Below are 26217 nucleotides of genomic sequence, written 5' to 3' on the forward strand. Positions count from 1 at the left end.
AAGCGGATCTGGGGTCGTTCGATTGGGAGAACTAGGTCGGGGAAAGGTTGCACGGCGCGTCAAACGAGCTTGTGAAAAGGGGAGTAAGATGTGGGGAGGTGCTATTCCGACCCCACACTTGCCATTCCTTCGGCAGTGATTGCACGCGCGATAATATATGCTACATGCTTCCCCTCATTTCAGCATCGCTGCAGCTTCCGACATAAATCCTGACCAGTTTTCAATCTTATTGGCAGCATTGCTATCAATATGACCACATTTGTCGACGAAAAGGCCTCACCTGAGCTTGCCGCCACAAGTGATAATGGTGGTCTAGAAGAGAACGCCGCTGGAGTTATCGAGGCTCCTGTCACAAAAACGGCGGCAGACAAAGCACTAGTTTTCAAGCAGGACTTGCGCATTGTGCCTCTATCTGCGGGAATTTACCTGCTCTGCTACCTTGACAGATCAAATATTGGTAAAACATCTTCTCTGCTATCTTCTGATCATGTGCTGACTTCTAAAAGGCAATGCTAAAACATTGAATTCCAACGTCCACCATGATCTTCTTTCCGACACAGGAATGACTGCGTATCAGTTCACGTGAGTAGTTGACCCCTTCCTCGATTTGATGGCTTATCTCTTACAAGGCGAAAGGATCGCACTGATGGTCTTCCTTGTCGCCTATGCCGTTTTTGAAGTCCCGTCCAACTACTTCTTGAAAAAGTTCAGCCCTAGCAAATGGATTGCCTTCCTCATGTTCTCCTGGGGAGTCATGACTGTTGGTCTTGGTGGAGCCCAATCATACGCCTCCGTCACTGCTGTACGGTTCCTACTGGGCGTTTTTGAAGCAGGTCTCTTTCCCGGACTGGTGTATTATCTGACCTTCTGGTATCGAACTGAGGAAAGATCGATGAGAGTTGCCATTATCCTAGCATCTGCAACCTTGGCTGGAGCCTTCGGTGGTGCATTGGCGTATGGTATCGGCCACATGGATCAGGCTGGTGGTCTCTCCGCTTGGCGGTGGCTGTTTATCATTGAGGGCATCCCAAGTGTCTTGTCCTCTGTGGCCGTCTTCTTCTTCCTGCCCGACTACCCCGAGACCGCCACATGGCTCACGCTCGAGGAACGTGCTCTTGCCGTCGAGCGCCTGCGGGTTGAAGGCTCCCACGGTCACGGTCAGAGCTTGACTTGGGCTCAAGCTAAGTCTACATTGACCGACTGGCGCCTATACGCCCATTTCGCGGTAAGCATCCTAATCCAGATATTCTCGAATCTCTCTGACTGGAACCAGATCTACTTCGGCATCTCTGTCCCATTCTCGTCGCTGTCTCTGTTTACGCCAAGTATTACCGCTGGACTAGGATATGCCAACCTTGAGGCCCAGCTAATGACTGTGTCGCCATACGCTGTTGCTTGTAAGTCTTATCTAACTTGGCAATTCACCTCAAGAAAAAAGGTAGCTGACGATTGGCTCAGATGTCGTGACGATTTTCGTCTCATGGTCTGCCGACCACTACAATGCCCGCGGCTTGCACACCGCCGGCAGCGCCCTTGTAGGCGCATGCGCTTTCATGGCCAGCGCTCTCCTCCCTGCCACCTCATACCAAGTATGTGCCTCAGCAATTACACCCCCATTACAACCACCTAACCCCCAAACAGAAACGTTACGGCTGCCTAATCGTCGCCTGTTCTGGCGCATTTGCCACCATTCCGCCTCTGCTTGGCTGGCTCTCCTCAAACGTAGAAAGTACAGCCGCGACCGGTCTCGCCATCGCTCTCAACATCTCGTTTGGTGCGCCGGGCCAGATCACGGGTGTTTGGATCTATACTGCTAACGAGGCGAAAAGGGGATATCCAACTGGTCACTGGGTTAATGCTGGGATGTTGTTCTTTGTTGCGGTGGGATCCGTGGCTCTTGCGCTTTACTATAGAATGCTGAACCATAGGATTCTGAAGAGGGGAGCTGTTAGTGGGCAGACTGTTGAGAAGTTGTATAGGTATTAGAATCGGAAGTAGACTAATTCGATAGATAGATAACTTTTGATTCTTTTCAGGCGGTTAGCTCTGACGATGTTAATGACTCCTCCAATAACATGGTATCCATAGCTGAAAGGATATTTCTGCACAACCAAACTTTCCCCTCATAAACCCCGTCACAGTTTGGGCAACACCTGGACCCTCTCACCTATAGTATTATACATGTGCAAAAAGAGTATATAACGCCCATTTTCCTCCAATATCGTACATCGTCAATCAAATCTTTCCACTCCCGTTGTCTTTGATCCTCGTTGCCGTCACCTCTCATTGTCGTTGCTTTTGTTTTCACCGCTTCTCGTTGCCGTTACTACTTCTCGCTATCGCCTCCTCTCGTTGTCGCATCGTCTTGCCGCCACCACAATTTTTGGCAACACCTGTACCCTCTCCCCCATGCCATTATACATGCACTTTTCAAAACTCACCTCCTATTCCACCTCCACCCTCTCTCTTTCACATAGCAATTTTCGTGAAGAGACATTGCCTTAGCGTTTACCCCTATCTCCTCAGCAAGTGTTATTAACAGACCTACACGTCGCACAAAGACTTCGAACACTAGCTCACGCAGCTTGGGAACGCACTCCTAATGCCGTAACAGTATCTCGAATGCCCTTTTCATCCCATCTTGCGCACCAAGGATATAACCTGAGTGTGTAATGTAGAGGCTCTCCAAATTTTGAGGGAGTGCTCCGCGTAGTCTATTCAATATTTCGTCCTCGTCCGCAGACCCAGGTAATCCATCAGGGCCGTACGTCCGAAGAGGAAGATAGGAGCTACACGCAGGTGAGTAAGGGAAGTAAAGCCGACGAAAGAGAGTAGCTCGGCGCGGTCGCCACTGTCGGCCTCAGCCGGAAAGTAAAACGGATCACCATCCTCGTGGTCAATGGCAAGGCGGCAGAGGGAGGTGGCGTGGATCGCGCGTGCGAACAGCAGCTCTAGCGTAGATGTTGCCAATGTGGTATATCAGGGTCCGTAGGGACTTGAGATGGCTGAGCATGACGGGGAGGTCATCGACGTGCAATTTCGACTCACGAAGCTCCAAGGTTTCGATTGCAGTGGCACCTGTAAGCGCACTTGGTTGAGCGTGGTCTTCATCAGCTCCGAGGCGGTGCCCGTATAGCCTCTTTACAGCTGGGAGTCTACAGCATGCACCAAAAAGGACGTATTCCGTCGGATATGTATCATCGCTCCCGGTAAGCATAATGTCGGTGAGCTGAGCAAATACTGGATTAACGTCGAAGGGTGGCTCGGAGCAGGCAACCCTGTCGAAGGTGCGCGCAAGGAAGTTGACCTCTAAGGCGGTAATTCCAAGTCGAGTCGAACAAATTTGGGAATGATATTAGAAGAAGAGACAATATAGCGTCATCGGTAGGTGCATTTTGAGATAGAACGGCTTCGTTCCACTCTACCTCCTCGTCTTCTGAATGAGAATTTCTCTTAATTAGTCCCATAAGAATATCATCGGGCTCTACATGGTTGGGCTATGGCAGCCGTCTCTTGTCTTCGTCGCTGTTGTTAGGAGGATAACGTTCTATATGAAACAGCCCACGCAATGTGAATGATCTGATGAGAGATGCAATAGACGGCTTTTGTAGGCTAAGAAAAGTAAAAGGTAGCATATGCCTAATGCCACCGTCCGGGCAGTCTGAATCGAGAGCCGCAACGCCCTCCGACAGTGCGCACGCCTAACCCCTGAGACCCCTGCGCCTGGAATCGATGGAGCATCTCGTCTAGCGCCAGCTCGAATACCCGCGCGAACGACCCCAAGATCTGCGGAAACACCGTTGGCCGGAAGCACCGCAGCAGGTGCATGTAGTGCGATGTTTCTTGCAGATAGAACCGCATTAGTTGGAAGATCGGTCGCAGGATCGTCCGCAGGTTGCGCCGTGACGGTGTCAGCCGCGCCACGGATGAGGAAGGACTCGGTAGGGGAGCTGACACCACGACCCACGGTGGATTCTGGGGGATCGATTGGCGACAGGGTCCCGATGACTCGACTGATACCCCGATGGGCTGTACTCTGACAGGCTGACGCAGCAGTACGAAGTCGACCACATCAGCAGTATCTCATACGCCCTGGCGGTCGACCCGAACTGCCTCGATGCTGACGACCCCGAACAGAAGCCAGCGGTTTGCCTGTTTGTCGACCGCAATACAGTGCAGGGGGGATATGGGTCATCACTCGGATGATGACACGGACTCCGAGTCATCCCCGCTGTCAGCTCCTGCGTCATCATCCGTCGGAGGCGCGTCTGTTTCTCCAATTGAATGAATGCCTGCTTTTTCCCAAGACTCACAAGCCAGATTGCACATGACTTTGAAAACCCCCAATGAGGTAAGCCCCCAAAAGCGGTTGACAAAACAATCCGGACACTGTCAGAAGTCGTAAGCGATGGCGAGGAACAAAATCCAACTACGAACCACGAACTACTTCTCCTGCTCGTCGCTCCGACCTCTGCTACCTCCTTGTCGATCGTACCATGTCGTTGTACGCCCACCTCCATCTTGTAACTCGGGCCGCTCCCCCTCCCCCAACTCCTCCTCCACCCGCATCACGAAACTCACCAACTGCCCTATGTACGCGCGGAACGTCGTCTCCGGTCCATGCGGATGTTGAGCGGCTTGCACGGTTTATTCCCCTCTTTCTGTCTATTTCGACAAATGGTTGACTTGCTATGCTTGCTTCAGCAAGAAGGGATTGAACATGGCGATATTAGACAAGGCACTATCATTGTCACACATCGCCCATTCAAAGTGCGTCTCGCTGGGTTTTCGGAATGCACCGAGGTGGGTGCATCCTTGGGGTTGGATGTTGCCGACCTCTGTCGTACGTATAAATTGGTAGCTGTCAATACGTCCGACCACTTTGGATCCGGGAATGCGGAGAAGGAATTAATGCGAGGAGATCCAGAAATTACGACCCTCGTCCATCGAGTATTGAGCTGTGAATCTGGGAAACGAATGTCGGCATCCGATGTAAATAGCCATATCCACAATCTTGTTGGCGATGCATTAGGTGAGCCATTTGCCATGGCCACTGTTGCAAGATCATGGAAGCTGAGAATGCGTCGTGAAGGCAAAGATGTGTTCGTGGAAGTGGCTGCATTACTTGACAGACTTCTAGCACAACGCCGAAATCCCGATCCCATGAGGATACGCTCGTGGGCCGAATCTTACGCCCATAATTTCCTATGCAAACGAAAAACATATGATAGGGTACAATTCTGTACGAGCAAGCGGGCATTAAGATTCTGCAGTAAATTCAATCTGGAAGAGTTCCATCGGATCATTGAGACTGAAGTCTCCAAGAAGCGGCGAAGTTCCGGGAGTGAAATTATAATACGCGAAGGAAAACCGGAACGTTTTCAAGTTAGCTATCATGTGTCAACGATGATGTTCAATCTTTCCCACATAGCTGAGGTTCTAGGCTGGAGACCGGATTTTCTGAAGGATTTGTCGAACCTGAGACGTTTCAGGAGGTATACGACGAACAGTGGGGTGGCACTTACGTTAACCAAAACTTCTGTAGCGCTTTCCTTCAAGGACGACATGATGGTATAATGCGTTCAATCAGAGATTTAAAATCCATACCTAACCCAGTTCTCTCGGCACAGTTCACCGGCAACGGCCCAGAGCATATCCTTTTATTGACACGTCGATTGAAGCCGAGTATGGTTGTAGTACGACGGACAGACTGCTTCTCAAATTGGACTCCTTACATCGAGAACGGTTCGAATTTCTTGAGTCCTGAGGAGTCGTATTCGAAATGCGATTCCGAAAGGTTGCCTCATATTAAAAAAACTATCCGAACACTTGAAAACATGCCGCGTACGCTAAATTGGCCTTCCTGGGGCCCATGTCTTGACATTATGGAGAATCACGGAAGTGATACCTCGGTCAACACAGGAATCAGATGATGATGGATTCAAATTTACCAGGTAATGAATTAGCATAACTAGTATCTAGTCCGAAGTGTACATTTACAATATAATGCCCTCCCGACATGGTCAGCTTCTCTAGATCAGACCTTATCAATTGAACGCTGTACAACTGATTCACCTTCGCGATCCCGGTTTGGAAAATAGCGCTGAAAAGACGTCGACCAAAACTTGCTTTGCTTTGAAGATTTATCTTGTTTGCACAGTCTCTAATTGAGCAGGAGTCGGCATCGAAGATTATGTCGTATTTCGATGGGCGGTCAGTACCGGTTTTCTTGTGAATTAGTCACTGGGTAATATTGCAAATTGACACTTCTTGCATCCAATCACTCGGAATTCTGGTAAATGAATGAACTAATTTATTTTGAACACATTGCATGTTACTATACTACGTGCGGGTTCTGGGCTCTGGACTGTACCGTAAGTCTGTACGATTCCCCTATGATTAACTTTTGATTGAACGTCTCGACCAACCCCTTTAACAACCATCGGTTCGCCCCGGCTGATAACCCTAAACCCAGCCTAAGGTTAACTATTTCTGCTCTCAAAATTGATTAGCACATAAGGCGTAATGCCAGCACGAAATTCATTTCGGACGCTATAGACGCAACAACTATAGAAGCCTTACTTAGAGCTGCATTCTACAATGGTGGGCTTGACTTAGTTGCACAAATGTTAAGGGTTATAGATCTAGCCTCTAACTAAGATGCTATGTAATTACTAATAGGAGCTCTAGCATAAACCATCCTAAGGTGCACCTATTATCGTGTCTATTTTGCTTACAAAAGCTCTTCCACTAGGTTATTGCTTGCTTAACAGGAGCAGGCTTAGCAAGTCTGTTATTAAGTTTAAGCTCTAGTTCGGATTTAAGGATAAACCCTTATACACATGCTACCTTTCCATAAGTGTAAGGATTCACCTTTAAATCTAAACTAGAGCTATAAGTTGGAAACGTGGTTAAGCGCGCTCTTACTAGGTTTTAGTTTTTTTTTAGGGTTAGGGTTTGTGTCTAGAGAACCTATAGTTAGGCAGTTAGCAAACCGACCCGCCTAATTTAATTTCTAGATGTAGAATGACGATATATAATGTTTGTTGAGATATTCCCCTAATGAGCAAGATTAGCGTTACTAAGGTGCATTTTTTTTTGTTGCTAGCGCCTATGTTTAGTTAATATAATAATCTTTAGAGAGTGCTAAGATGAAACACCTTGCGATTAAGTAGTTGGAAACCACTAGGTCCATATGCTAAGTGATGTAGCTACATCTCCTACCTAGCTTAGTCATTTGTTTGCTACTCTAGATTTCTCTATAGCTAGACACAACTGCTAAGGGTCATCTTTAAACTTAAGACTAAATAATGCCTTTAAGTTACTAATAGTAGATATCTAAGATATTAATGATATTGTAGCTACAACTGCTGTTCTATGCAGCTGGCTAGTGTAGATAGAACAGGTAAATGGAGTACTTATCAAGAGTTACAGTATTGCTTGTATAGTAGTAACGAAGATAGAGAGTTGTAGAAGACAAGATTTAGAAAAGGAGATGTCGAAGTGAGGTTATAAGACTGGCTAATATTAAAAGTATTAAAAGTAATAGTGTGCATCATAGGGGACCGTTAGTTTGGAACCGTTCGTTCAAAATATTTCTAGACTAGACTACAGTCTAGTTTAGAAATACAGACCAAACTGCCTAGACTAGTGTAGTCCCCAAACAGTTTCTTAGCAGACTGACTACGATCACGTGTATGAGGCATGTGATAGGTAGCTTGAAAATATCTACAATTTCACCATATATGTAACGCTGACTTCTAAACGATAGAAGACACAGAGGTTCTCTTGCGTAAAGGTTTACTTATCAGAGGAGGCAGGGGATCAGACACAAAGGCTTCAAGTAACACGTTACTAGTATATAACAAATACTGTATTGAGTTGAGCACGAAGCTCCTATCTAAGGAAATACTATCTACTTATATAGTGGCGTCGTGCCTACTGGACTCTTGGGAACTCACTCGAGTCCTTGGAGTCCTGGACTCTTAGGACTCTTCTCATCATCCTGCGAGTCCATCACGTGCCTAGTGGACTCCTGGGAACTCACTCGAGTCCTCGGAGTCCTGGACTCTTAGGACTCTTCTCATCATCCTGCGAGTCCGTCACGTGATACTTTTGGAACTACTATTCCCCGCTGCCCCTCCAGGTACCAGGGCCGGTCTCATGCGACCTCCCTCCTTCCTGTCCTGTAGTTGGCCAGCCTTCTTGTTCCGTCGTAACATGCTGGTACAGTTCGACCTGTAGCAAAAACACCTCAAGTTCCTTTCGGTTGCCGGAGTAAGTGTCGGGCAACTTGACGCGTAGAGTTTCCTTGAGTTCGTTGACATGTTGCTTTGTGTATGAGCCAGTGCCTCGTAGAAGTGGTGCTCAAAGTGTAACGCTGACTTCTAAACGATAGAAGACACAGAGGTTCTCTTGCGTAAAGGTTTACTTATCAGAGGAGGCAGGGGATCGGACACAAAGGCTTCAAGTAACACGTTACTAGTATATAACAAATACTGTATTGAGTTGAGCACGAAGCTCCTATCTAAGAACTAACTATCTACTTATATAGTGGCGTCGTGCCTAGTGGACTCCTGGGAACTCACTCGAGTCCTCGGAGTCCTGGACTCTTAGGATTCTTCTCATCATCCTGCGAGTCCGTCACGTGCCTAGTGGACTCCTGGGAACTCACTCGAGTCCTCAGAGTTCTGGACTCTTAGGACTCTTCTCATCATCCTGCGAGTCCGTCACGTGATACTTTCAGAACTACTATTCCCCGCTGCCCCTCCAGGTACCAGGGCCGGTCTCATGCGACCTCCCTCCTTCCTGTCCTGTAGTTGGCCAGCCTTATTGTTCCGTCGTAACAATATACTATAGAAGCAACGATTACTATGAATATTAATATATAGTAGCTTTAGTAGAATAGTTTCGTTAAGTTTCTACTATCTATCTACTTTGCTCATTCCTTCATGTCTAGAAATGTGAACCTAGTCATGTTCAGACATATAGCCTAGACTAATTTCATATCCTTCTGCTAGATTGTAACCTGCTTTGCATGAATTGCTAGAAGCTGCGTTACTAGTTTGGTTACTATAATGATTACTATAGAGGTGTAGGTTCACTTTCTCTCGAACTCCTTAACTAGTGTCATCTTAGCTGCTTCCTATAGCGTAGAGACTACAGATGATTAGAGTCGAAAATCCACCTTAAGGTCAACTATGATTTCACGGATAAGTCGGATGAAAGGCGCATGTAGGATAAGGGGCTCTGTTGATTTTTGGTATCTCTTGATCTAACGAAGTGCAACTGTTCTAGGTTAGTAGGAAGGTCTATAGTAATCAGCTTACCTCTAGACTTCTAGTGACACTTTGGCTTAAGTTGTGCCTTAGCTGTAGTGTTTGTAGGTGCTTCATATAGGGCTTTTTAAGCAGAAGGCATCTTAGGTGCTTCTTTTAGACCAAACTTTTAACTAGGAAAGAATGAAGGGATTAGGACTTTCTTCTTCTTCTTCTTCTCTAGTTGTGTCTTAGGGGTTTAGAGCTGAAGTCTCTAGCTTTAGTGAATTAGTGTCTATAGTTAAGCTAGAGAAGGTTGGTGTTCTTGTAGATTGTGACTATAGTGAATTAGGGAAGACTTAGGGGTGTGTAGATGTTATAGAGAACTTGAACTTAAACTTAAACCAGTAGAGTCTGTGCCTAGGTTGAACTCTAAGCCGTTATCCTCCATTCTGCTGTTTCTTAGTTACTATGGTGATTACTATAGAGTAAGAGAAGGGAGTTTAGTAAACTCCCTTAGAGAGGTATAAGGAGAAGTAAAAGTAGGTGCTGCCACCTAAATAAAGTTCGCTTAGTGAAATATCATAAGCTTCAGCCATTATATGGTAATAGGCATATTAAGTGAATTCTGTCATACTGACATTCGTTGCACTCAGTTTGCTATCAAACTCAAGAGCAAACTTAGAAATCTGATCCTCAAACCTACAAGTCACCAAACATATCTTGGCTTATCACACCAACAACAAGAGCAATACTACTCAACGATTGCTGCAAACTCTTCTACTACATCTGTTTATGCTACATACATGACGGCATATCATTTGGACACTTATTGAACAAGTTATTAAGAAAATCTCCTCCTTAAGGAGGTGGGCCAATACTACCACATGGCATATCTCTACCAACTAGAGGCCTAGAAACATGAACGATAGCTATAGAAGCTTCTACAACCCTCTATGATTCATTACACATCATCACTCCTTAGTTACCCACAAGATTGGTTAAGTTATGACATAATTTGTCTATAGGGGTACTCTGACCTTGGACCTCCTTTTCACTTCCTATAGGCTAGGAATCCAAGAGATGGTTCTATTGGATTCTCTTACGCTCACTACATGATTAGCAAGCTAGTTGTGGGTTGCACTTGATTTCTAATACATTTACCAAGCCTGGTTAGTCATGGAAAGTCATGGAAAATGAGAGAACTACACTCCTTTGGCATAAATAGGATTGCCCTTTCCTTAAGAAAGGGCAAGCAGACAATACAGTAAATCGACTATCACATACTTCCACGTCTTTTCCAAGCTTCCAAGCATTCATCTTGTTACTCCTTGTTTCTGAAAAGTCAGTGAGGTGCTAACCTCTGACTTATCCCTGAGTTCTCAGATGTAATGGTGGGTGCACCAGATATGAGAATCTAGCCACCCAAGGAAGGGATGAATTTACTAAGACAACACACTGTCTTAGGAAACAGAGCCAAAGGGTTGTAGCTTAGACTATTCCACAACGCAGCAATCAGGTGTATGATGTGGTGAAGTGGTTTAGACAAGTTGCAACAAATGTTGAGTCTGAGAACTCAGGGGTAAGTCAGAGGTTAGCACCTCACTGACTTTTCAAAAACAGAGAATAACAAGATCAATGCTTGGAAGCTTGGAAAAGACGTAGACGTATGTGCTAGTCGATTTACTGTATTGCCTGCTTGCCCTTTCTTAAGGAAAGGGCAATCCTATTTATGCCAAAGGAGTGTAGTTCTCTCATTTTCCATGACTTTCCATGACTAACCAGGCTTGGTAAATGTATTAGAAATCAAGTGCGACCCACAACTAGCTTGCTAATCATGTAGTGAACGTAAGAGAATCCCATAGAACCATCTCTTGGGTTCCTAGCCTATAGGAAGTGAAAAGGAGGTCCAAGGTCAGAGTACCTATAGATAAATTATGTCATAACTTAACCAATCTTGTGGGTAACTAAGGAGCGATGACGTGTAATGAATCATAGAGGGTTGTAGAAGCTTCTAGAGCTATCGTTCATGTTCCTAGGCCTCTAGTTGGTAGATATATGCCATGTGGTAGTATTGGCCCACCCCCTTAAGGAGGAGATTTTCTTAATAACTTGTTCAATGAGTGTTCAAATGATATGCCGTGATGTATGTAGCATAAACAGATGTAGTAGAAGAGTTTGCAGCAATCGTTGAGTAGTATTGCTTCTGTTGTTGGTGTGATAAGCCAAGATATGTATGGTGACTTGTAGGTTTGAGGAGGAGATTTCTAAGTTTGCTCTTGAGTTTGATAGCAAACTGAGTGCAACGAATGTCAGTATGACATCAGACTCAACATTTGTTACAACTTGTCTAAACCACTCCACTACATCATACACCTGATTGCTGCGTTGTGGAATAGTCTAAGCTACGACCATTTGGCTCTTTTTCCTAAGATAGTGTGTTGTCTTAGTAAAATCATCCCCTTCCCTGGGTGGCTAGATTCTCACATCTGGTGCACCCACCATTACAAATTCTACCATAATAACACACAATAACAATAGGAATTCTAAGCTTCTAAACTTCTTACTTCTACTACCACCTCTAAGCTTCTAAACTTCTTACTTCTTCTACTACCTTAGAACTTCTTCCTTCTACTACTACCTTAGAACTTCTTCCTTCTACCACCACCTTAGAACTTCTTCCTTCTACTACTACCGCCGGCTTTTTCCTTCTACCTTCTACTACTACTAAGGTAAGTCTTTCCTCCTACTTATAGTTACTTTATAGTAACGTACATGTATAGCGAAAGCGCCAAACAAGCGAAAGCGCCAAAATGATGCGGTGACCAAACCCCCCAACTAAATGTTAAATTCCTCAACAACAAAACATGCCCCATAAAAACGATGAAAGCCAATTAGTGCTAGCTATCCAGGCTATGCAAAGCGACCCAAAGTTACGCCTTCGAGTTGCTGCTAGGATCTATTCTGCGGACCACCGCAAGCTAGGTCGTCGTCTAGAAGGTGTACCTTCACGACGCGATATCCAAGCCAACTCACGGAAATTAACTAACCTAGAGGAGTCCGTCCTTGTTCAGTATATACTCAACCTAGCTGCCAAAGGGTTTCCTCCTCGGCTGTCTGTTGTTGAAGATATGGCAAGTCGACTACTTGCAACACGCGACGCATCACGCGTTGGGTCGCGTTGGGCTTCAAACTTTGTTAAGCGGCGTGTAGAGCTCCAGACACGCTTTCAGCGCAAATACGACTACCAGAGGGCTAAGTGCGAAGATCCAGAAGTTATTAATGGCTGGTTTGAGCTTGTGCGTAACACAATTGCGAAATATGGTATCGATGAAGCAGATATCTACAACTTTGATGAGACTGGGTTTATGATGGGCGTTATCTCAACTGCTATGGTTGTAACAAGCTCAGATGGGCGGGCAAAAGCAAAGAAGGTACAGCCTGGTAATCGGAAATGGGTTACAGTAATCCAAGGCGTTAGTTCTCAAGGTTGGGCAGTACCACCATTTATCATTGTTGCAGGCAAAAACCACCTTACATCTTGGTATGAGAATAGTGGATTTTCAAGTGATTGGGTGATTTCTGTTACTGAAAATGGCTGGACTACAAACGAGAGAGGCATGGATTGGATTCAGCACTTTGAGAAGCATACAAAGGCCCGGAGTGTTGGTGGTTATCGCTTGTTAGTCCTTGATGGTCATGAGAGCCACCACTCAGATGAGTTTGAGGAGTACTGCAAGGAACACAACATTATTACGCTTTGTATGCCTGCTCACTCTTCTCATCTACTCCAGCCACTTGATGTTGGCTGTTTCGGCCCGTTAAAGCAGGCCTATGGTCGGCAAATTGAAGATATGATGCAGGCTCATATTTCTCATATTACAAAGGATGACTTCTTTCCTGCCTTCCACGCTGCATTTAACACTACAATGACGGAAAGTAACATTTGAGGCGGGTTCCGAGGGGCAGGGCTTCTTCCATTTGACCCTGAGAGAGTGATATCTACACTTGATCTTAAGTTAAGGACACCAACGCCTCCAAGCTCCCGCCCAGGTACTGCTCAACCTTGGGTTTCTCAGACACCAAACAACCCAATTGAAGCTATGTCACAGTCTACATTTATTAAAACTCGGATTTCACGCCATCAAAATAGCTCTCCAACCTCAATCTATGCAGCTGTTGACCAGTTTACAAAGGGTGCATCGCAAATAATGCATCAATTAGCACTGCTAAAGGCAGAGAACCAAAACCTACGACAGGCAAATGAAGTACTAAGCAAGCGCCGGAGAGCTAGGAAAACACGACTACAGCAAGGAGGATCACTTAGTCAACAAGGGGCGCAAGAGCTACAGGATGAGAGGGATGTTGTGCAGCAGGTAGAGCAGGAAATAAGGGCAAGCCGTGGTCGGAAGCCAAGGGAAGAAACCCGTGCCCGTCGCTGTGGCAAGTGTGGTGAGACTGGGCACAATGCGCGCACGTGTCAGATTGTAATAGACACCTCTGAGGAAGAGGACTCCGAGTAGTTTCAATTGATTTCTAATGTTGTGGTAGATTTATCGCAATGTTTGTCGTGAGGGTAGATAATTTTGGCGCTTTCACTTGTTTGGCGCTTTCGCTATACATGTACGTTAACCATTATAGTAATTACTATAGTTAGAAAGTGCAAAGATCTAACTAAGAAGTCGACTAACTAGAACACTAAGTGAGTGTAAAACTAATGTAACAACATGACAGATTAAGAACTTAAGGTCGACAATGCCAAGAGGGCTGATATAGCAGCTACTATATACGCTGTTAAAAAACTCTAGGACATGCAAGCTTTCAAAGACCTTAGCCTAGTAGAACAAGTGTCATACTGACATTCGTTGCACTCAGTTTGCTTTCAAACTCAAGAGCAAACTTGGAAATCTCCTCCTCAAACCTACAAGTCACTATACATATTTTGGCTTATCACACCAACAACAAGAGCAATACTACTCAACGATTGCTACAACCATCTATGATTCATTACACGTCATCGCTCCTTAGTTACTGGGCCGATATTACCACATAGCATATCTCTACAACCCTCTATGATTCATTACATGACATCACTCATACTACCACATGACATATCTCTACCAACTAGAGGCCTAGGAGCATGAACGATAGCTCTAAAAGCTCCTACGAACCTCTATGATTCATTACATGTCATCGCTCTTTAGTTACCCACAAGATTGGTTAAGTTATGACATAATTTGTCTGTGACATTATTTGTCTATGACATAATTTGTCTATAGGGGTACTCTGACCTTGGACCTCCTTTTACTTCCTATAGGCTACGAACCTAAGAGATGGTTCTATGGGATTCTCTTACATCGACTACAGTTACCAAGCCTGGTAAGTCATGGAAAGTCTTGGAAAATGAGAGAACTACATTCCTTTAGCATAAATAGGATTGCCCTTTCCTTAAGAAAGGGCAAGCAGACAATTGTAACGCTGACTTCTAAACGGTAGAAGACACAGAGGTTCTCTTGCGTAAAGGTTTACTTATCAGAGGAGGCAGGGGATCAGACACAAAGGCTTCAAGTAACACGTTACTAGTATATAACAAATACTGTATTGAGTTGAGCACGAAGCTCCTATCTAAGGAAATACTATCTACTTATATAGTGGCGTCGTGCCTAGTGGACTCTTGGGAACTCACTCGAGTCCTCGGAGTCCTGGACTCTTAGGACTCTTCTCATCATCCTGCGAGTCCATCACGTGCCTAGTGGACTCCTGGGAACTCACTCGAGTCCTCAGAGTCCTGGACTCTTAGGACTCTTCTCATCATCCTGCGAGTCCGTCACGTGATACTTTCGGAACTACTATTCCCCGCTGCCCCTCCAGGTACCAGGGCCGGTCTCATGCGACCTCCCTCCTTCCTGTCCTGTAGTTGGCCAGCCTTCTTGTTCCGTCGTAACACTCGCTCCCTTCCCCTGGGCATTCGTCTCGAATCCTATAAGTACGTCCATGTCCCCGGGACTCTGCTGCTCCTCAGCGAGTCCTTCAACATGCAACATGCCTACTGACACTGCCCGCAAACTCCAGGAATGCAACGATCTTGTCCGTCGAATAAAGAACCACGGATACGAACTACCCGAAATGGATTCTTGCTCGAACTGCGTGAGGCGAAACATTACTTGCGTGTCGTCTCCAAATGATTCACGGCGGTGCGCCGAGTGCGTTCGTCGCAACTTGAAAGAAAAGTGTGACTGTATGGGTCCTGAGCATCCCGACTGGGTGAAGCTCGAACGGGAGGAGGATCGCCTGGATCGCGAAGAGGAAGAAACCCTTTCGAAGTTACTTCGTCTGCGAAAGCAGAAACGCCTCATCCGAACCCGTGGTAAAGATATGCTCCGGCGAGGTTTGAAAACCCTCGACGAGCTTGATGCGGCAGAGGAGGCCGAACGTGTGGCTGCTGAGAAGCGTGACCCTGTTGAGGCCGAGGAACAGGCAGTTAGCGCTGCCTCCTCGTCTGTGACCGGGACCCTCGCTTCCTCCGATCCACTGGCCTACTCCCCTGCATCTTGGGATCAATGGCTGGCGGATGGCGGCGTCGATATTCCTCCAGCAGTTCTTTGCTGATGTTCCTTGTTGGTTCCCACGAATTATCCGTAGGTTCGTAATTTTCCCATTTTATCAAAAACTCTTCTCGACGTCCTACTAACCTTCTGTCTAGGATCGCTTCGACCTCATATTCGATTATCTCATTCTCGGGTTGGAGTTCGGTGTCGGTCGCAATTGGGGTATTTCCTCTTGCTGGTTCCAGTAGTGAGACATGAAATACCGGGTGTAGTCTAGACTTCCTGGGTAGCTGCAGTCTGTAATTAACTGAGCTGACTTTGTTCAATATTTTGAATGGTCCCAATTTCTTGAAGTCCAACTTTGTGCTTGGTCGTTTCGTTTTGATATGTTTCCGGAGTAGGTATACTTTATCCCCCTCCTTGAAGGCAGGTTCCATACTGCGCTTCTTGTTTGCGTATGCGGCGGATCGTTCATTTAAGAATTGGATGTCCGTCGCAAGTTGTTCGTGGAACGATTTCAGTTGTTCCACCACGATCAGGGCTTGTTCAGCTCGTGATTCATCCGGTCTTGGTTGCCTATATGCTTCTGGCTGGTAGCCGTAATTGGCAAAGAACGGTGAGACTTTCGTTGCTTCTGTCATCGCGCTGTTATATGCAAACTGTGCGATGGGTAAGATCTGAACCCAGTTATCCTGTTGATGATTGACATAGCTTCGCAGGTACTGTTCAAGGGTCTGATTTAATCTTTCTGTTTGGCCGTCTGTCTGGGGATGAAAAGCTGTTGATAGCTTATGATTTGTTCCCAGTAGCGCCATCAATGATTTCCAGAATTTCGAAGTAAAGAGCTTGTCTCTATCTGAGATGATTTCTTCTGGCATCCCATGATCGGCTAATATGACTCGAATGAAGGTATATGCGAGCGCCTCGGCGTCGCTAGCTTCTAGATATGGTATAAACTTCCCATATTTCGTGAGTCTTTCCGTGATGACGAGGATAGAGTCGTATTCTATTCCTGTTAACGGGTCCTTGGAGGGTGGAAGCTTGACGATGAAGTCCAAAGCTATTGATTCCCACGCTCCTTTTGGTACTGGTGTCGACTTGAGTTGTCCGTATGGCAGATGCCTATTGGATTTTGACTTGCTGCAAATGTCGCACTCTCTTACCACTGTCTCTACCTGCTTCCTCATACCTGGGAAGTAGTAGTGTCGAGTGATTCGTTCGAAGGTTCGTGTTACTCCCTGATGACCGTGTGCTGGTAACGAGTGTTGTTCTTGCACCAGCGGGCGTCTCATTTGACTTGGGACATACACTAACCCTTTGTATCGAATCAATCCTTGTTCGTCGATGGTGAAGTCGCCTTCGACTTTGGACAAGACTCGCTTGGCGCATTCGTCTGTTGCGTAAGCTTTCTTGAGTCTTTCCTCGAGTTCTGTATCTTCGATGACTGAGATCGTCGCTAGTAACTCGTTGTACTGTATTCCTGCATCTGTTTTCTTCAGAATTGCTCTAGGTCTTTCTTCCTTTGGGCCGGCGTAGTCGGTCCGTCTGCTGAGAGCGTCTGCTCTTGCATTCTCGGAGCCCTTGCGATAGGTTATCGTGAAGTTGTAGGCTGCGAGGGTTTCTGCCCAGCGGACTTGTCTGCGGTTTAAAACCTTGGTCGTGGTGAAGTATATGAGGTTCTTGTGATCCGTCCATACCTGCACAGGGTAGGTGGGTCCCTCAAGATATACTCGCCACTGCTCAAAGGCAACGACAATAGCCAGTAGCTCCTTGTCGTGGATGTCGTAATTGAGTTCCGCGGGTGACAGTTTCCTAGAGTAGTACGCGATTGGTTTGAACTTACCGTTCTCGTCTGGTTGATTCAGACATGCTCCAATTGCGAAGTCAGAAGAGTCCGTTTTGAGGATGATCTTCTTTGCAGGGTCAAATGTAGCAAGGATAGGTGCTTCCGTGAACTTCGTCTTAAGTTCCTGGAAAGCAGCCTCTGCCTTGTCCGTCCATTTGAATTCGAGATCCTTTCTGGTAAGCTCCGTGAGTGGTTGAGCTACCTTGGAATATCCCGAGATGAATCTTCGGTAGAAGTTGGCGAAGCCTAGGAAGGCTTGCACTTCCTTGACCATGGTCGGTGTTGGCCATTCCAACACTGCCATTACTTTTGCTTGGTCCATCTTGATGCCGTGCGTTCCAATAATGTAACCCAAGAATTCGACTTGGTTTTTATGGAACTCGCACTTCTCTGGTTTGAGGAGTAAGCTGTACTCCTTTAGTTTCTTCAGGACGAGTTTGACATGCTTGACATGCTCCTCCTTGGTTGCTGAATACACCAGGACATCATCTAAGTAGACAATGGTAAAGATGTCTAAGTATTCATGCAAAGCATCATTCATCAGTCGTTGCATGGATGCGGGTGCGTTTGTTAGCCCAAAGGGCATGACTTGATACTCGAATAGGCCATAGCGGGTGCGGAATGCTGTTTTCCACTCTTCCCCAGCCTTGATTCGGATCAGGTTGTATGCTCCTCGCAGATCTAGCTTACTGAAGATCTTTGCTCCTTGAAATCTATCGTGTAGTTCGTTGATTAACGGCAGGGCATACCTGTCCTTGATTGTGATGTTGTTCAACGCTCGATAGTCCACACATAACCGTAGGGAGCCGTCTTTCTTTGGTACGAAAAGCACCGGACTTCCTGCTGGTGATGTGGATGGTCTGATGAATCCTTTCGCTAGGTTATCATCGATGTACTCCTTAAGTACCTTCAGCTCCTTTTCCGATAGCTGATATATTGGTCCGAACGGTGGACTCTTGTCTTTCTCCAAAGGTATCTCGTGATCCCATGGTTGGTGCTTAGGAAGCGCCTCGTTCTTAGGGCCTTCCTGGAATAATTGCTCGTATTCCTTGTACTCCACCGGTATACTCGTCGGTGAGGATGCCTGGGCTAGGTCATCGAGCTCGGAGGTTGCACATAACTCCTTCCGGCCCTGGGAGGGTTTCTCCCGTTGTCGCGTGTCCGTCCGTCGTTCACACGCGCACTGGCTCATCACAACTTTCTCGTTCCACCAGTCGATCTGGGGGTTGTGTTTCTTGAGCCATGGCACACCAAGGATGCACGCATGGTTGTCCATGTGCACGATGTCAAACTGAATCGTTTCCTTGTGCCCGTGTAGCATGACCATTTCCAATGGGACCGTTTCGTGGGTCACCATTCCTTCATTAGTCGAGATGGGCTCTCCATCTACGACCATTAATGGGTATGGTTCGGCTTTCATTGTTGTTTTGAAGCCTTGCGTGTCTGCTACTTTCTTTGTCATAAAGTTGCCCGTCGCTCCTGAGTCAATCATTGCTCGGAGGTGTCGCTGTTGTATCTTAGCGACCACATATAGTTGCATGCTGCCCGTCGTGGCGCATAGCTGGTCTGTACTAGGCCTCTTCGTGTCACTCGCCGGTGGCCTACCGTCGAGGACTCCTAGTTTTTTGACTCGTCCGAGGAAGGATAGTATTCATCCGCTTCCAATGGTGGTCCTTGGGGAGATCGTTTCCCTCGCTCTTCTGCTTCGTCTAGCAGATGTGGGTATTTCTCGTATACCTGTTCGCTTTTGATAGGCAAGTCCCCTTCAGACTGGCTTCGCCTGAGGGCGTGAACTTGCTCTGCGTCTCTGAAGTGTATCCTGGGCGAGGATCGGGGAAACAACTGATTCTGGTGTTTCTTTTTCCAGTGGAGCTTGCTGTCATCTTCGCTGCAATACTCCCAGTAGACATACGCGTGCCAGGGATGATCAGTCTCTGTTGCGTCTGTCGTTGATAGTTCCCGCTGTCCTCTCACCCATGCACTATCTTCCCTCGGAGGCGTGGAGAACGTGTCTAGTTGCTCCATGGCTCTCCTTTCGATGCGTGGAGTGGGTCTCGCATTTTCCCGTCGGAGCATATCTCTGGCTTTCTCGTCGTACTTCTTCAGGGCTTTCCTGCGGTCCTGGTAGTAAAGTTCGACGCTTTTCATATACTTCAGTTTAGCCATATGCTCAACATCCTTCTCCAGTTCTTCCGCTTCTTGGGCTTCCAACTTAGCTACGTCTTGGGACGTGCCAAGCAGCCTGCGGGTATTCGTTAGTTGGTCGTAGTATCTCCAGAGGTCATCCTTGCAGTCGTCCACCTTGCACTTTAACGGAAGTTCCTGTAACAGGTTCCCGTAGAGGTCTTTAAGCATGGGGATTTTCCTCTGGCCATTGGGCTTGTCTCGTTCGGCCCTAATCTTCGCGTGGGCGTGTTTTGCCATGCGTCTTACTACGTTCTTGCACCGTGGACTCATTGGTTCCGTAGGTGCGAGTTCATCGAAGGTCTCCTGTTCCGAGACGGTGAACGATTCCGCCTCCGACCCTTCGTCTGAGCTCTCGTCTTCTGGGGTGCTTTCGCCGTTTATTCCCCAGTCCTGTTTGCTCACAAACGTTGCGTTCAACTGTCCTGTCCAGGTGGCATTGAGTTGTTTGCCGACTTTGCGTCCGCCGTTCCCTTTCTTTGGCTGTCTGCAGTCTCGGGCCATGTGGCCTGGCTTGTCGCAGTTAAAACAGAGTCGTTCCTTGAATTGTCTGTCTTTCTTAGGGTCACGGGGTCGTCCAGGTTTGAACGTGGCATCGAGTTCCATTGGGTCCGACCAACGGTTGTCTCGCGGGTGTTGATCCCGTCGTCTGCCCTCGTTTCCCCGGTAGGGGTAACTTTTCTTGGGCTTGTCATAGGTCCGACGTTCCTTCTGGAATTCGTATAGTCGATTGTCGATTCGGACCGTATGTTCGATTAGCGCTACCATGTCCGTTGGTTGTTGTTCCAAACGGGCAAGTTCCATACGTATATGGCTCTTCAGCCCACGTCGGTAGTGGCTGATGAGTGCGCTGGCGTCCCATCCTGTCTGATTGCCGTATCTCTGGAATTCTGTGGAGTATGTGAGGGCGCTGCCAGTCTGCTTAAGTGCAAACAGATGGTCTTCTGCGGTCTTAATCTCATCGATGTCTCCGAACATGCGTCGGATTTCCTTACAGAATCCATTCCAGCTGCCAAACATAGTCTGCGTAGTTGTCATGCTTCCATTGGTACTTTCATATTTGAAATAGTCCTTGAGGAATGGTTCGATCCATCGCAGGGCTTCCCCCCTAAGGTAGGACGCAGTCCACAGGGCATAGCTCTCCTGGGTGGGGAACTTCTCGTCATTGAAGTGCTGGTACAGTTCGACCTGTAGCAAAAACACCTCAAGTTCCTTTCGGTTGCCGGAGTAAGTGTCGGGCAACTTGACGCGTAGAGTTTCCTTGAGTTCGTTGACGGTGGGTGCATCGGGCATCTCTTCATTCTCAGGCTTAGACCTCTGAGACGAAGTTGGCGTGGTGGGGGTTTTCCCCTTCGAACTGACGACAGACATGTTGCTTTGTGTATGAGCCGGTACCTCGTAGAAGTGGTGCTCAAAGTGTAACGCTGACTTCTAAATGGTAGAAGACACAGAGGTTCTCTTGCGTAAAGGTTTACTTATCAGAGGAGGCAGGGGATCAGACACAAAGGCTTCAAGTAACACGTTACTAGTATATAACAAATACTGTATTGAGTTGAGCACGAAGCTCCTATCTAAGGAAATACTATCTACTTATATAGTGGCGTCGTGCCTAGTGGACTCTTGGGAACTCACTCGAGTCCTCGGAGTCCTGGACTCTTAGGACTCTTCTCATCATCCTGCGAGTCCATCACGTGCCTAGTGGACTCCTGGGAACTCACTCGAGTCCTCAGAGTCCTGGACTCTTAGGACTCTTCTCATCATCCTGCGAGTCCGTCACGTGATACTTTCGGAACTACTATTCCCCGCTGCCCCTCCAGGTACCAGGGCCGGTCTCATGCGACCTCCCTCCTTCCTGTCCTGTAGTTGGCCAGCCTTCTTGTTCCGTCGTAACAACAATACAGTAAATCGACTATCACATACTTCCACGTCTTTTCCAAGCTTCCAAGCATTCATCTTGTTACTCCTTGTTTCTGAAAAGTCAGTGAGGTGTTAACCTCTGACTTACCCCTGAGTTCCCAGACTCAACATTTGTTGCAACTTGTCTGAACCACTTCAGTACATCACACACCTGATTGCTGCGTTGTGGAATAGTCTAAGCTACGACCCTTTGGCTCTGTTTTCTAAGACAGTGTGTTGTCTTAGTAAATTCATCCCTTCCTTGGGTGGCTAGATTCTCACATCTGGTGCACCCACCATTACAACAAGAAGAGAAGATTTAATCTAAGAAGGACGAAGTGCGACTTAGATGGTAAGGTCCCTTCTCCTACTTTATAGTAATCATTATAGTAACTACGAAACAGCATGTAGGATGGTAACCATGCTTCTATCGTTCAACAATACCTTAGGATTAGAGAAGGTAGAGGAGTGTACACTGTCACGGTTCACCAAGGCATATGGCGCCAGTTGGGTATTATGAATTAAACTCAATCTAGAGAAGAAAGGAAAGAGAAGAGGAGCACTCAAGAAGTGGCTCAATCTATATACAGCTATGTTGTTGTAGAGTGAATTCTCTTTAGCAAGACCAGTTCTGAGAATTCACTCCACAACTGAAAACTTTGCTCCAACCCCAGAAAGCTCCCCACACCCCTGAACCCCCACTCGAGCTGCAAGGCGCACTTGATATCATAACATACACGGTTTAGGATGACAACAACAAGGCTTGGGAAATTAAAGATGAGGCTAAAAAAGTTGCCTAGGAAGCTATGTAGAGAGCTAACGAATTGGCTAATGGTATTAGAATCAATGAGATTAAGAAGGTCTAGCTAGAAGTAGAGATCTAGACTAAAGCCTCAACTAAGGTATAATTAGCTACACTATTAGGGGACTACTACTAATATAGACACAGAGAGTAGAGGAGCTTGCCTTTACCATTTGGCGCTATAAATGGTCGACGGCATACAAGTCAACTCTAAAGCTTATGAACAAAGTGAATATAGACCCTAACTTCCTTAAGAACCTTCCTCTAGCAATTGATAAGGAGACTAGGTAAGAGTCACTATAGTAATCATTATAGTAATCAGCTAACACGCATGTACAGAATATACTATAAGAAGACTCCCCCTCACCTCTACTTCACAAAGCTTTAATTGGCCGTCTAGAGAAACTTTACGTCATAGAACTTTAAGGATGGCTAGGTCTTCTCCCTAGCCCTGCTAAGTGGTATCCTAAACACTACCTAGTATGGATTTCAATTGGATTTAGATGCTACTAGTGCATTTAAGGCTTGGGAAATGTTAAGGGAGGAAGCTGAACTAGTAGACTTCAAATGGATTCTCCCATCCAAGGATAGATTGTTCCTGTTACTACTAACGAAGGAGTCTAAGGAGTTTCTTGCCTAGTTCTATAGTATGTAGATTAGGTACTACTTTTAGAACAGTCTAGTTAGCTTAATACACTACTCTACACTATACTCCTTAGTTTACCATAAATATTACTATAATTGGCTCTTATTCTCAAAGGCCTATATTATTGAAACCTACAATAAAAATATACTCTACAAGCAATCTAAAATATTCTAAAGATGTAAATTCAAGTGAACAGAGAGGTACGTACAGAATAGATATATGCCTTGAGAAATATTAAGCAGTTTTATTTTCTTTAAAATAATATAATCTTGATATATTCAAATATCTTGTCTTAAGTTCACTAATACATGCACATACCTATAGTGATGTATTTTCTCTCAATGATCTTTAATTAAGCAACATAACACTGAAGGTTGAGTCCTCTTAACAACTAACTACTAAATTGTCACGAGTAGCCTCACGTGCAGGACCTGTCACGTGCGCTATAGTGCCAAGGTGGAGGGTCTTCCCTCGGTACCCTGCACAAGAACGTATATAGTAGGAACGCGGCCCTTAATCAGAAGGGCAGCATTCAGTCTTCGTATCAATAGAGAGCTCCATAGAACCATCTCTTAGGTTCCTAGCCTATAGGAAGTGAAAGGAGGTCCAATGCCATACTGACATTCGTTGCACTCAGTTTGCTATCAAACTCAAGAGCAAACTTAGAAATCTCCTCCTCAAACCTACAAAGTCACTATTTGCTACAACCCTCTATGATTCATTACACGTCATCGCTCCTTAGTTACTGGGCTGATATTACCACAGAGCATATCTCTATAACCATCTATGATTCATTACACATCATCACTCCTTAGTTACTGGGCTAATACTACCACATGACATATCTCTACCAACTAGAGGCCTAGGAACATGAACGATAGCTCCAAAAGCTTCTACAACCCTCTATGATTCATTACACATCATCGCTCCTTAGTTATCCACAAGATTGGTTAAGTTATGACATAATTTGTCTATAGGGGTACTCTTACCTTGGACTTCCTTTCACTTCCTATAGGCTAGAAACTTGAGAGATGGTTCTATGGGATTCTCTTACGTTGACTACAGTTACCAAGCCTGGTTAGCCATAGAAAGTCTTGGAAAATGAGAGAACTACACTCATTTAGCATAAATAGCCTTTCCTTAAGAAATGGCAAGCAGACAATACAGTAAATTGACTATCACATACTTCTACGTCTTTTCCAAGCTTCCAAGCATTGATCTTGTTATTCCTTGTTTCAGAAAAGTCAGTGAGGTGCTAACCTCTGACTTACCCCTGAGTTCTCAGACTCAACATCTGTTACAACTTGTTTAAACCACTCCACTACATCATACACTTGATTGCTGCGTTGTGGAATAGTCTAAGCTACAACCCTTTTGCTCTGTTTCCTAAGACAGTGTGTTGTCTTAGTAAAATCATCCCTTCCCTTGGGTGGCTAGATTCTCACATCTGGTGCACCCACCATTACATCCAAGGTCAGAGTACGCCTATAGACAAATTATGTCATAACTTAACCAATCTTGTGGGTAACTAAGGAGCGATGACGTGTAATGAATCATAGAGGGTTCCATGTTGTTTAGTGGCAGTTGGCATAATTCACAGAAGCCTCTGCCTTTGTTGTGAGGGGCAAGTAGAGAAGTAAACGAATACTCCGTAGAGAGCAGAATATTGCATTGCCCAGCCCCCTCGGGGCCGCCGATTGATTTGGCCCCCAGGTCTCGGAACCAGATCAGACTGTTCCTGCTCGCCCCCACCTCCGGTCCGTAGTGGAAGATGAGAGACGTCACGTGCGGGCTGGTAAGGCCAGCCCCCTTCTTTAGGCTCTCCATCGTCTTCAGAGGCCCCGGCACCGACCTCGCGAGCGCCTTCGACGACCGTAAAACAATAGTGAGAATAGAATTTTATAAGCTTTAACTACAGGTAGGAAGCCTTTGCTGGGTGAGTCGATCCGGGGGATTTCAGGGATGATCGTCTGTAACGGAGAATTAATACCAGCATTGAAGTTTAACTTGCCGAAATTATAATTTTTGTTATTATTTTCAGTAACTATGACAATATAGCCCCGAGTAATAAAGAAGTGTTTATTTTTCTTATAGTTAACGTACATGTATAGCGAAAGCGCCAAACAAGCGAAAGCGCCAAAATTATCTACCCTCACGACAAACATTGCGATAAATCTACCACAACATTAGAAATCAATTGAAACTACTCGGAGTCCTCTTCCTCAGAGGTGTCTATTACAATCTGACACGTGCGCGCATTGTGCCCAGTCTCACCACACTTGCCACAGCGACGGGCACGGGTTTCTTCCCTTGGCTTCCGACCACGGCTTGCCCTTATTTCCTGCTCTACCTGCTGCACAACATCCCTCTCATCCTGTAGCTCTTGCGCCCCTTGTTGACTAAGTGATCCTCCTTGCTGTAGTCGTGTTTTCCTAGCTCTCCGGCGCTTGCTTAGTACTTCATTTGCCTGTCGTAGGTTTTGGTTCTCTCCCTTTAGCAGTGCTAATTGATGCATTATTTGCGATGCACCCTTTGTAAACTGGTCAACAGCTGCATAGATTGAGGTTGGAGAGCTATTTTGATGGCGTGAAATCCGAGTTTTAATAAATGTAGACTGTGACATAGCTTCAATTGGGTTGTTTGGTGTCTGAGAAACCCAAGGTTGAGCAGTACCTGGGCGGGAGCTTGGAGGCGTTGGTGTCCTTAACTTAAGATCAAGTGTAGATATCACTCTCTCAGGGTCAAATGGAAGAAGCCCTGCCCCTCGGAACCCGCCTCAAATGTTACTTTCCGTCATTGTAGTGTTAAATGCAGCGTGGAAGGCAGGAAAGAAGTCATCCTTTGTAATATGAGAAATATGAGCCTGCATCATATCTTCAATTTGCCGACCATAGGCCTGCTTTAACGGGCCGAAACAGCCAACATCAAGTGGCTGGAGTAGATGAGAAGAGTGAGCAGGCATACAAAGCGTAATAATGTTGTGTTCCTTGCAGTACTCCTCAAATTCATCTGAGTGGTGGCTCTCATGACCATCAAGG

The 26217-nt window shown here is 46.1% G+C and overlaps 3 protein-coding genes across 3 annotated transcripts; 2 read left to right on the forward strand and 1 right to left on the reverse strand.

Annotated features, from left to right (window-relative positions):
• Positions 1 to 40: 40 nt before the first annotated feature.
• VC83_04028 (uncharacterized protein) lies at positions 41 to 2055 on the forward strand. The gene is made up of 6 exons (XM_024467665.1): positions 41 to 457; positions 507 to 582; positions 637 to 1225; positions 1274 to 1397; positions 1459 to 1589; positions 1642 to 2055. Exons 1-6 carry the CDS (start codon positions 250 to 252, stop codon positions 1984 to 1986), a joined length of 1473 nt encoding a protein of 490 aa, XP_024325087.1. The 5' UTR covers positions 41 to 249; the 3' UTR covers positions 1987 to 2055.
• Positions 2056 to 2718: 663 nt separating this feature from the next.
• On the reverse strand, positions 2719 to 4569 carry VC83_04029 (uncharacterized protein; the record flags this gene model as incomplete). Its single annotated transcript, XM_024467666.1, has 5 exons — positions 2719 to 2951; positions 3049 to 3309; positions 3700 to 4034; positions 4090 to 4389; positions 4445 to 4569. The coding sequence occupies 5 exons, from the start codon at positions 4567 to 4569 to the stop codon at positions 2719 to 2721; spliced, it is 1254 nt and encodes a 417-aa protein (XP_024325086.1).
• Positions 4570 to 4620: 51 nt separating this feature from the next.
• Positions 4621 to 5577, forward strand: VC83_04030 (uncharacterized protein; the record flags this gene model as incomplete). The annotated part of the gene is made up of 1 exon (XM_024467667.1): positions 4621 to 5577. One exon carries the CDS (start codon positions 4621 to 4623, stop codon positions 5575 to 5577), a length of 957 nt encoding a protein of 318 aa, XP_024324850.1.
• Positions 5578 to 26217: the final 20640 nt, after the last annotated feature.

This window comes from Pseudogymnoascus destructans (assembly GCF_001641265.1).
Source record: "Pseudogymnoascus destructans isolate 20631-21 unplaced genomic scaffold scaffold_8, whole genome shotgun sequence".
NCBI lineage: Eukaryota > Fungi > Ascomycota > Leotiomycetes > Thelebolales > Thelebolaceae > Pseudogymnoascus > Pseudogymnoascus destructans.

Excerpts from the sequence above, each read along its gene's own strand:
- VC83_04028 (XM_024467665.1), top strand. The coding sequence starts at position 250 with ATGACCACATTTGTCGACGAAAAGGCCTCACCTGAGCTTGCCGCCACA. Across the intron at positions 458-506 it reads CCTTGACAGATCAAATATTG|GCAATGCTAAAACATTGAAT; the intron begins GTAAAACATCTT and ends GACTTCTAAAAG. Across the intron at positions 583-636 it reads ATGACTGCGTATCAGTTCAC|GATCGCACTGATGGTCTTCC; the intron begins GTGAGTAGTTGA and ends ACAAGGCGAAAG.